This window comes from Gymnodraco acuticeps, unplaced genomic scaffold, assembly GCF_902827175.1.
Source record: "Gymnodraco acuticeps unplaced genomic scaffold, fGymAcu1.1, whole genome shotgun sequence".
Taxonomy (NCBI): Eukaryota; Metazoa; Chordata; class Actinopteri; order Perciformes; family Bathydraconidae; genus Gymnodraco; species Gymnodraco acuticeps.
This window is the reverse complement of record NW_022990822.1, coordinates 133,325-145,645: the sequence shown is the minus strand read 5'-3', so window position 1 is coordinate 145,645 and position 12,321 is coordinate 133,325. Positions and strand designations below refer to the sequence as shown.

Here is a 12,321-nt window from a genome sequence, read left to right as displayed (position 1 = left end):
AATCCAGGACATGAAAGTTATCCATCCTGGAAGTTGGCCTGAAGAGGAGTTAGACGTACAGTATGGGGACGTAGAGGTGCTACGTTTGTGCGAAGTGCTGAAAGTGGACAGAAAAGAGACTGTTCAGGGCTTTCGCGAATACAAGGAAACCAGGGCATCCCGTACACCTGCTGCCATGGAGCCTCTACTGAAAGCAGTCCGAACCATCGCTGTCTCCACTAGTGAGTGTGAGCGGGCATTCAGCTGCATGAACGATATCCTTACTGCAAAAAGGAATGCTCTCTCTGTCAGCCGACTGTCCAGCCTGGTTTTCATTAAATGTAATGGACCATCACTAGGACAGTTCAATCCGGAACAGTATGTGAGGTCCTGGCTGGCAAAGGGAAGGAGAAGTGCTGATGAAAGAGCCTGTCCAGCTCCAGCCCCTGATACTGATGTCCCCAAGGCCTTCTGGAGCCTTTTCTAACAATGTGAAGTATATTGCAAAGCAGCTCACCCAGTGAGAAGACTTTTGGCATAATGTGCCGATTTGTACAGATCCTGGAGATAGAAGGACTTCAGACCAACCAGGGAGTTATCTGATCAGCTTGGTGTTCAATGTAACTCTTTACCATGGCTCAGACTTTGTTACTTGCAGTTACAGTTTCTCATTTTAGATTGTGCAAATTTTGCATTTGTTTTTACATGTTCTTTGTTCATGCTCTTTATCATTTTTCTGAGTTGGAAAGTTAGATTGCATCATAGTTTACTTTATACATATTTGTATTCTTCAGTGGTGAAGTATATTGCAAAGCAGCTCAGCCATGTGAGAAGACTTTTGGCACTTTTTCGTTTTTTCGTTTTCTGAGTTGGAAAGTTAGATTGCATTCAAAATGTACAGAAATACTTAATTTTGTTAAAGCTTTTTTTATAAAAAATGCTTCTGACCAGAGCTTTGTTTCCTTGTCATTAATGTTGAACACCACCAGAGGGGCTCTCACCTGAAAGGTCTCTGCTTCATGTGTCTTCAGCAGAAGATCTAGACTTTGATTGCTATATTTTCAGTTAATATTGACCTTACTGAGCTTTAGCCATATCCGCTGCCTATCATAAAAAATGTTAAGTACAGTGAACCTTTCTAAAATATACAGTAATAAAGAGACAAACCCACCAGCATTATAGTAGCCAAATTCTTGTTTGTGGGCTGTATATATAAAATTGACTTGAAAAAGTTGCTGATTTTAGAGTACTGGCACCTTTTTCATTCCAATTCAAGCACTGCCTTTAAGTTGTGGAAAATGTAATAAACTGGAATGATCCTTGAGGAGGTTTGGATGTGCCAGGGTCGCTGTGTTCGTTTGATTTGTCTCCTGGGTATGGAGATGATAATAAAGGCTCAGTTTACTCAGGTCTGAGGTGACTGCGTTTCTGGAACTTCTTCAAAGCACTTCAACTCTCTTGATCACATTTATCAGACGCTCTCAGCAGACTGAGGCATTCCTGGAAACCGTGCTGATGTAAGGAGGGTTTGTGAGGCTTGTGCTGATCTGACTGCAGATAGAGGACCTGCTGTTCATGTGACAATTAAACTTCACAACAAGACAACAAGACCCTGAATGCATCACAGCTGTGTTTCAAAGCTCCATCAGGTATATATATATATATATATATATATATATATATATATGGGTGTCAGGTATAAACTGATGATTGATTCATCTTGTGCACTACAAAAACTTGATATCTTGCCAAGTATATTCCTCTTTAAACTTGATATAACATCTAATAACCTAAGAAGTAGCAAGCAGTGAGGGTCTTGGTTTTAGAAAATGCATCTCAAGTATCTTATTAAGTCAAAGACTCTTGAAAGCATCTTATTTTGAGTTGGATCTCAGATGAAACAAGTTTTTTCACATTGTTATTGGAGAATCAACAACTAACATCAGAAAACAGAGAACGTATGAACATGTCTGGTTCATTCTGTAACACAACATTTCCTGATTCTGCTAAATATAGCTCAAAATAAGTTTCCAGACTATTTACAAGATCTGATTTCTCCAAATATCCCCATCTCATTTCAAGAAATGTTCACTTGTTCGGTTGACAGATTTGTTAACTTACTACAAGCGGAATCACCTGGTTTTTATTATTTTGACTTGTTTTTGGAGCAGCATTATGTTCAGTGTCTGCAGAGATCCTTTCAGTTACTTACATAAAGTCATAACACTGGCTGTGCCTTTCCATTTGGGGAAAGGACATCAGCAAATGATCCAATAATGATCAACAAGATGCATGCTGCACTGTCTGTATGGGGGGGGGGGGGGGTAGTTAGTAATATCAGCTGTCTTATAGCAGAGGTTGAGAGAGAAGGGTGCTTTTTTTCCCCACCAGGAGAACATTAAAAAGCCAAAGCTCGTTCTGCTCCTCTGCCACAGAGTGGATTTGGATTATGGAGCAGAGAAAAGAATCCACACAATCTCAGCCACAGATAAAGGATATCCTGAGTAGCAATATTCCCTACATCAACAATGATCAGTGCTCACAAAGGCCCCGCTGATGCCAGCCGGACGTTCCTCACAGGGCAGAGGAGCGGTGTGTGTGTGTGTGTGTGTGTGTGTGTGTGTGTGTGTGTGTGTGTGTGTGTGTGTGTGTGTGTGTGTGTGTGTGTGTGTGTGTGTGTGTGTGTGTGTGTGTGTGTGTGTGTGTGTGTGCAAGGGTGTAACTTTGGTTTGAGAAGTGGGGGGGACACAAAACAGGGGGTCCTCCGCAATGAAACATTTTCTCAATTTAATTCCATTTCCTGCCTTTCTACAAATATATATAGGGACTATGCTGTTAAAAAATCCAAGAAAAATGTGTAGTGTATATAATGAGTGCGGAAACTTATCTAGTATCCTCTCCATTTGAGCCTGTTTTATCTGTGATGACCTCACATCCTCTAGGGCAGAGGTTCGGGGCATGCACCCCTGGGAAGATTTGTTTCTTTAAATTGAAGTTAAAGGCATCAATCTGGTGCACAAATGAAGAGATGTATGGATACATACATTTTACTGGACATTGGAATTATTTCTTAACTTATTTTGAACAACTATATTAAATAGATGGAAATATTTGTTTACAAAGAGGACCAAACCGTTTGAGACCCACTGAGATAACTTAGAGAGCTCTCCCTCTCCTTATTGTTGAAACAGCTTCTAATCTCCGTTAGCTCCGAGCTAGGACCAGATGCTAACTACAACCCCCGTCTCTCTCTCTCTCTCTCTCTCTCTCTCTCTCTCTCTCTCTCTCTCTCTCTCTCTCTCTCTCTCTCTCTCTCTCTCTCTCTCTCTCTCTCTCTCTCTCTCTCTCCTGAGTGCACACAGTAACATACCTTGGAAAAATAAATAAATGCGTGCGCACTGCGCAGTGTTTTATAAATCAGAATATTTTTGTGAGTAAGCACTTTCTTTGTCCTACGTACGCCATCTTTAAACGTGAATCCTACGCAAAGTTTTATAAATGAGGCCCCTGGACTTGTGCCTTGTTAGGCTTGGACTTGCTGGTCTCAGGTGTGAAGCTTAACGCGTATGAGAAGGTATTATGGACCACTTTTACATTTCTATTTATCATTTCTGTGTAGTATTTTGCAAATGAGGTGTAATCCAAGTTTAGAGGAGAGCAGTCACCTACACCCAGTCCTCTCCTAAACCTAATCAAGTTGTTTATCAGTCAAAAATGCATCCAACATTAATAATAATAATAATAATAATTATACATGTTATTTATATAGCGCTTTTCCTGGTGCTCAAAGCAAAGTGTTGTCCTATCAGACACAGTACATCACACACAATGTTCCCACATGTCCGCTGTGGTCCGTCTCTTTAAAATCCCTGCTAACATGCTGTGTGCCCATGAGCAGCTTTGTCTCTCCTTCCCTAGGGGGGACATCATGAATAACAGACAGCTGACACATAGAGCAGCCTTCTTATGATAATAACAAACTATAAAATATACATTAAAAACATTTCATTATCTTTGTGTGTAAAAAGAATGACCAAACTATTTCAGATGGACATTAAAACATATCTTCCAACTGTCCTAACTTTGAACATCACACATCTCTTACCGCTCCCTCCACGAGTCCTCAGGGTTCCAGTGTGAGAGGAAGTGCTGACCCCCCCGAATACAGTCATCCCCTGTCCGACGGGGGTGTGGAAGTTGTTGTAGTTGGGGATGGCGGCGCCCCCGAAGCTGGGGTAGTGCTGCGGCGTGGGGTCAGCCCCATAGCGGTAGCTCCCCCCCTGGGAGAGGCTGGTTTCTCTCTCGTCTGTCAATTTGGTTGCTTCCTTATCCTTGCATTGCACACAGCCCATTCTCTATAATCTGTAGAAAGAAAAACCATAGTGTTTGGAAGAGCTCAAACGCATATATAGCATTAGACTGCTGAGTTCTACAGGCAGCTGGTTGACACTTATTTAAACATTTGTATATTTGCTGGGGCTCCCAGTGCCATTATTCAAGTGACAGCCATGAAAGGTAGAGGGGACGGCACATGGTGCCGGGCCGGACACAGCCCCAGGACATGGCCGTCAGGTCTACCAACTGAACTACACGACGGCCTAGGGCAGTGACCATCAACTGGCGGCCCGTGGGCCAAATCTGGCATGCCAGACATTCGCATCCGTCAGCTCTAATCTCAGATGCACCCTGAGTCATTTAGTTTAAGTACAGTGAGCCTTTCTAAAATATATATATTATACAGTAAAGAGACAAACCCACCAGCATTATATGATATACTATGACTTTGAGCCAAATACTTGTTTTTGGGCTGTATAAATAAATTGACTTGAAACAGTTGCTGATTTAGAGTAGGCCTACTGGCACCTTTTTTATTCCAATTCAAGCACTGGGCGTACCCTGGGTCTTGGAACAAAATAGCAAATGAGCACAAAACATGGGAAACACCTCCAAAGTCCCTTTGTAGACAACGTGCACGGAGAGTTTGACACAAAAATATAAAGGCAACACTTTTCTTTCATGAACTATCAAAGATCTAAGACCTTTTCTATGTACACAAGAGGCCCATTTCTCTCAAATATTGTTCACAAATTTGTCTAAGTCTGTGTTAGTGAGCCCTTCTCCTTTGCCGAGATAATCCATCCACCTCAGAGGTGTGGCATATCAACATGCTGATTAGACAGCATGCTTATTTCACAGGCTGGCCACAAAAAAAAGGCCACTCTAAAATGTTCAGTTTTATCACACAGCACAATGCCACAGATGTTGCAGGTTGTGAGGCAGCGTGCAATTGGCATGCTGACAGCAGGAATGTCCACCAGAGCTGTTGCCCGTGAATTGAATGTTCATTTATTTACCATAAGCCATCTCCAAAGGTGTTTCAGAGAATTTGGCAGTACATCCAACCGGCCTCACAACCGCAGACCACGTGTAACCACACCAGCCCAGGACCTCCACATCCAGCATGTTCACCTGCGAGATCGTCTGAGACCAGCCACTCGGACAGCTGAGGCAAATATCGGTTTGCATACCCAAATAATTTCTGCACAAACTGTCAAAAAGCGTTTCAGGGGGAGCCCATCTGCAAGCTCGTTGTCCTCACCGGGGTCTTGACCTGACTGCAGTTCGTCGTGGTAACCAACTTGTGGGCAAATGCTCACCTTCGATGGGGTCTGGCACTTTGGAGAAGTATCCTTTGCACGGTTGAATCCCGGTTTTCTCTGTACAGGGCAGATCGGCTTGTATGGCGTCATGTGAGGAGTTTTCTGATGTCAACGTTGTGAATCATGTGTTCCATGATGGCGGTGGGGTTATGGTATGGGCAGGCGTAGGTTAAGGACAACGAAAACAGGAGCATTTTATTGATGGCATTTTTAATGCACAGAGATACCGTGAGGAGATCCTGAGGCCCATTGTTGTGCCGTTCCTTCACCACCATCACCTCATGTTGCAGCTACTCTGTTCCTACAGTAGTAAATGTATTTTTCAAGATAATAGTGAACATTTTAGAGTGGCCTTTTATTGTGACAAGCCTGTGCAATAAGCATGCTGTCTAATCAGCATGTTGATATGCCACACTTGTGAGGTGGATGGATTATCTCGGCAAAGGAGAAGGGCTCACTAACACAGACTTAGACACATTTGTGAACAATATTTGAGATAAATAGGCCTCTTCTTGTGTACATAGAAAAAGTCTTAGATCTTTGATTTCAGCTTATGAAAAATGTGAGTGTTGTCTTTACATTTTACAACTTTACAGTTCAGTGTGCTTGTCCTCACAAGAAAAAGAGGGAACATGCTGAGATAGAGAAAGACAAAATCCTACATTGAAGAGCAGCTTCAAACATCAGTTCCTTCAAAGAGTTAACACTAAAAAACCCTTTCTATTTATAAAATCCACATCTGAGACTGCTCCCATGCTGAATCAGGATAACAGGAGGAAATGAAGCATTGTTAGAATTCATTGTTGTAATTTCCAATGATCTCCAATATTTAACATTGATCTTCAACAAACACTGAATTCTAATCACATGTTATTAGTAAAGACATTGATGAGCATGTCAAAGCTAATGCTTTCATTGATACTGCTAGAGATATATGTTGGGTACAAAGGCCTCAGGTTTATCGTTACAAGGCTAAGGAAATACCCTATGATACAAACTAGAGGTCTTGAGTGACAAAGAACAGACGCTTTACCAACTGTGGATTTCAGATTGTGGGTTCTGCAAATGTGCAGATGTGAACAAGGTGCAACATGCAGATGAGCCCCCCCAGCAGTGAGCCCACAGCTATCTCTGCATCATCATGATATGACTTACAGGATGTGGTTCAAAGGCTCAGACACGTGTACGTTTGGTGTAAGGGTGTTTATTTCCATTCAACAGTAGGATGGCACAGCCCCGGATGCTCTGATAACCACTCAGTTCTTCTATCCAGAGGTGAGCAGTTTTGCTGATGCAGCGCCTTACTGTATGCCAAGTCGACCAGTCATTCTATAAATAGGCCGAGGAGGCCTGTGTCCTGTGTTCCATCTTCACAGATTAACTTTTAGAGTCAAACGAGGCTGCAGCACTTATATTCGTTAGCATACCTAGCTAACCAGATGCTAATAACAACAAAGTTATTGACTGTATGATCAGTATGACAGATGAACAGATGCCACTGGGCTTTCAACTAAAGACACAGCCACGCAAAAACTGCGGCATGTGTACGGCTCCTTATGGGTACTGCAATTTCTGAAGTGCCGGACCGGCGTTCTGGTGCTCTCCGGCAGAACTGCACCCCTGTCAGGCGAGACATATACCACGTGATGACACGTTAGGCTCGTGTTGTGTTCAAGGAACCTGTCCTTGATCAGCCTTAATTATTATCATTATAACAACTAGTTAGAAGCACATACTAAATAAACGAACGAATTGACTCCCAATATTAATTGAAAATGATTTTATTGACTTAAAAATGTGTGTTTTTCTTCAAAAATCAATATACCCAGTCCTTGTTGTAAAGCAGTGTATCTCAAAGTGTGGGTCGCAGAGATGTGATAGGTTGGTCGCGAATGGACGCGATGAACGGGAGATTTAAAAAATATATATACTCGCGGGCGGTAGTGGACTGTTACAACCGGAGACTCGCAATGGCTGTGGACTTTCACAGCGGTGTTTGCGGCGGCAGTTGCGGTACCGGCGCAGCGGCGCTGTGAAAGTCCACGGCCCACCTATGCCAGAGCTAGCAGCCCACCGAAGGCAACAGCCCACCAACGGCAGTGGCCCACCGGGAAAAGTCCCGAATCTCCCGATGGCCAATCCGAGCCTGCTCACACACACACACAACTGAAACTAAAATAATTTACAGACATATGTAAAAATCTTTCATACACACATGTGAAACACACACACACACACACACAACAGCGTTGCAGTCGGGAAGAAAATCAATGTGGAGCGGCACCTCACCACTTCATAAGGAGTTTAGGAGCTTGAAAAGGCCCACCTGTTCAAAGTGTGGAATGACAGAAAAAGTTTGAGAACCACTGCCATAACTCATGCCATACAGTAACAGTGATAAGTGTGTAGGTCACACGTTTTGCATATATTGCAAGTGTTATTTATTCAAATAGTGTCATACAAATTGGGATTCCTTTCCCTTCTTTTTTTTTTTTATTTCAGACCGTGGTAAAGAAAAATATATGTTTCACTCCTCTATTCAGCCCACATGAAACAAAAGGAATAGAACAACCAGACAGCAGCCCTAGAATGTTTCAGGACAAAGCTTTCACCGATCACTCGGCTCAGAGCCATTCAGACATTTAAAGCTATAGAGAGGCGAAGTCCCGCCCATCTACTTCCGGTCCATGGGACCTTATTTTATGTATTGAAGTCAATGGAGAGAGAAAACGTATCTTTCGATCCCGTTTGAATTGTGCCACGAATTACACATATGATGTTTGTCAATCTTAAAAAATCATTTCCATGTCAAAAAAGTCACAGTTTGTCATAAAACTGTTGAAATATAAGACTATGAAAAATACGCAACTAGAAAGACTACAAATCCCTGAGTCGCATAAGTGATGTCATAATTGTTTTCCTCCATAGCTAAGATAAGATAACTTTTACAAGATGCCTGTGTGCTTAGTACCAGGTTGTTATCATACCAGAAATGGGTCTTGCTCGTTCTTTCGCTTCCCGTCTGATGAAAGGACCAGGAGTGGCTGGATCAAGTTAGCTACATAGCTAGTAGCTAGCACGTTAGTTAGCATTACAGCCGTGTCATTTTTATTAGCCTTAACATGAAGTATCATCAAGTAACCCAAAATGTTAAACAGTAAGAGTAGTAGTCATATTTCGTGAACCCTTTGAAGAGTACTGTCACCGGTGTGATCATTCTATAATACACCGTTTAAGCCCGGATGCCCCCGGTGGAGAAATGCTAACGCTACATTAACGCTACATTAACATCGGCGATCTTTTCTACTTCATACTATCTGCACAAATAGTTGACATTGAACATAAAAAAGATCAGGCAATTCAGAGAGAATCAAAGGAAGGCAAGCAGGCAGCTTTGCATGACATTCTTCTGGACGTGTTTCATTGTGGTGATAGTGAGGGTAGGCAATCCTTTTGTTGACAAGACAGTAGTGACGGCCATTTTGGTGACGTGTGTTGTTGTACGAGACCAGAGAAGTAGTTCTTTGAGCGTTTCACACAAACAAATGTGTTACTTCAGTTTTACGACACATTTTAATTTTTTTTATTTGCAAAATTATCTTTTAAATTGACAAACATCATATGTGTAATTTGTGGCACAATTCAAACGGGATCGAAAGATAATCTTTCTCTCGCCATTGACTTCAATACATAATTTTTCCGAAATAAGGTCTCATGGAGCTCCCCCGGAAGGAGAGGGACTTTGCCTCTCTATTGTCTTCAATCTTTAATGCTATAATGCTTTAATATTTCAATTTTACTGCTTATACAACATCAGGTTTTCAGTACTACTTGTGAAACTAATTCATCTTATACCTTACTTTAAAATATTATCATGTTTTTCTACAAAACCCTGTTTAAACTCAACAAAAGAAGTCAACGGTCACAGCTAAGCAGCTGTACAAGAACTAGCCAAATTCAGATTCTAACATCCGCTAAGAAGTAGTTTTAAGGAGAAACATGACCATAGTCAGGCACACAAAGTAGACATGAGAAAGTGAAAGGGTGAATAGTAAAAACGGTGACTTGGCTGTAGACATCCACAGCACATTCAACAGCTCTCTGTTCTGCCATGGATTTAACAAACTCTTAATTTCAAGACTTTACTCACATTTACGCACACATGTAACATCACACCATGACTCAGTTCTGAATGTATAGAAACGTTTGAAACATGAAGAAAACACAGGAAGCAGGATGTGGCACAGAGGCTCTCACGCAGAGCATCTAAAGCACAAACAGCAGAAGAGAACAGAACGGCACTGCAATCTAATCTGTCACTTCATACCAGTACTTACTGTTTGAAATGACTGATTTCAGACGGATTTTGTGAGTACTCTCATTATGCCAGAATGCCATTACTGCTGCATCAGCATCATTTTTCTTGGTATATCTCGATGGAGCCCATCTGCTGTGTTGTGCTGTAACCTCAACCCAAACCAAGGAGATGCAACAGGGAGATATTACATCAGGCGTGTCACCTGAAATCTGTCTTTTTCATGATCAAGTCTGAGAGGCAGGAGGCTTTACAGCAGTGGTTCTCAAACTTTTTCTGTCATTCCCCACTTTGAACAGGTGGCCCTTTTCAAGCCCCACCTGTTCCTCATTGCTCCAATAAAATGGTAGGCCAAGCTTAAAATTGTCAAATGTATCGTTCTAGAAAATTTAAACTCTTTAAGCTCTATCATGGCTGCCACTTAGCAGAGGTGGGACCAAGTCATTGTTTTGCAAGTCTGACTCAAGTCTCAAGTCTTTGCGCTCAAGTCCGAGCCAAGTCTCAAGTCTTTGCGCTCAAGTCCAAGTCAAGTCTCAAGTCAGGATGGGCAAGTTCAAGTCAAGTCCAAGTCCTAAACTTTGACAAAACGAGTCATAAACAAGTCATTGTGTGCTTTTCACCAAATGTAATGACATCGATCAACAGAATAATACTTAATTATCAAACTGCTCTTTATTAGTCACATTAATAATTTAATAACCCATTTTTCTCTCTGCTGGTAAAGTAGTTGTTTTCTATTTTAAGAGGGATCAGTAAGGTAATACTACCATGACGGTTTGATTCAGAAGGAGTTTAATGGATAAGATCCCTGATGTTAAGGTGACCAGAATATTTATTTCCACTGTGTACAACATGTTATAAGGGACCCACAATGGTTATCAAAAAAAAACCCTGCTCTGAAGGTTATTTTCATTTGACAAATCCTGCACTCAGCTTTGCTTTCTCCAATATCATTGAAATGCAGCCAGATGCTGCTTATTTTTTCGGTTTTCGCTAATTTCTTGACTTTTTCTGACGCGCTTGCATTTAAATCCGTCTCCCCGTCGCTCTGTGTAGCTGGCCTGTACCACGAGCGTCTGCCCCACACCCTTCTTTTACATAATGGTATGATCCTAGTGTGTCCTCGCATATGATTGGCCGCATGGTGGCTCAGCAAAATAAAGTCCCGCCCCTGCCTGCATGGAGCAAGAGTTGGAGCGGCTGAAGATTCTGCTCTCCCTGACGGGAGTCTGCTCTTCTAGCGGCATCTCGCGATCAGCGTGTTGGAGACCCCTGAATTAAATTATCAAGTCACCTCAAGTCAGATGTCAAGTCCTGAGTCATTGGTGTTCAAGTCCAAGTCGAGTCGCATATGTTTTGTGATTGTGTCAAGTCGAGTCCAAAGTCATCAAATTGGTGACTCGAGTCTGACTAGAGTCCAAGTCATGTGACTTCAGTCGACACCTCTGCCACTTAGTGACTTCAGGGTAATTTCACTCTGTTAGGAACCTTCCTGAGGGAAAAAGGACTATTCAACTGAAACCTACATGTCTGACACAGGAAGAGGTAGAAGCGGCTGCTCCTCCTCTACCTCCAGTCTCTGTAAATCAACCCCCCCCCCATAGCAGTCACAACACTAAGGTTAAAGCAGCACTAATTCCTGCGGGCGGCTCATTAAGCTGCTGGTTTAATCCCTGGGGTCCCGAGGTTGGCCTACAGCTCTCTATCCTGCCCCATCCTCTCTCCACCATTATAATCAAAACCACGTCACATCTTAACCTCAAACATGTGGAGCGCTGATGGAAACGGTTATTGACCAGCCACACCGCCTCAGGCAGAGGAAGCTGTTGCAACATCAAAAGTGCTCTCTTCTGAGCAATGGTGCCGGCACCATTTAACAGCTCTGAACCGCTTGACAACCTTCAGGCAGTAAATTGTTAAACAAGATATAATGACAAAGCCCAGCAGGAAGTTAGAGTGTTTGGGAAGTGAAGTACCCCAGCGATGGGAGAAGTACTCAGATTTGTTACTAGCAGCAGGCCCGGACTGGCCATCGGGAGGACCGGGAGGTTTCCCGATGGCCTGGCCTGTTAAGTGGCCTGAGGATTTGTTTTATACGTATGTATTGTGAACGCAACGCTGCGCAAATGTGGGTCTGACTCTGCCTCACAGAGGGTGACTGGCTGTCTACATGATGTGGCCTGCCGATATGGCCACTTTCATACAGGTCATACACTAATGCCCTCGATTGGTCTCTGTGTCATTCAAGCTTGGGAGGGTGTGTGTTAGTGTGGCGCGAGCAAGCGAGAGAGAGAAAGCGCGCGCACCGGTTACGTGTATTGTTGTTGTTAGCATCTGGTGCTAGCTAGCTGCGCTAACGGATATAAG

The 12,321-nt window shown here is 42.7% G+C and overlaps 1 protein-coding gene across 6 annotated transcripts in view; it reads right to left on the bottom strand.

Moving 5' to 3' along the window:
* LOC117557151 (tyrosine-protein kinase Fyn) overlaps window positions 1-12,321 on the bottom strand; it is a 109,036-nt gene that overhangs the window by 50,618 nt on the left and 46,097 nt on the right. For 5 of the 6 annotated variants that reach the window (XM_034232841.1, XM_034232840.1, XM_034232844.1 and 2 more), the window contains one exon: window positions 4,085-4,341. In XM_034232841.1, coding sequence (XP_034088732.1) covers window positions 4,085-4,331 — 247 coding nt within the window. In that variant the 5' untranslated portion in view covers window positions 4,332-4,341. Of the gene's footprint in view, window positions 1-4,084; window positions 4,342-9,976; window positions 10,000-12,321 lie in introns of those variants that run through there. The other variant, XM_034232843.1, reaches the window with a different exon arrangement.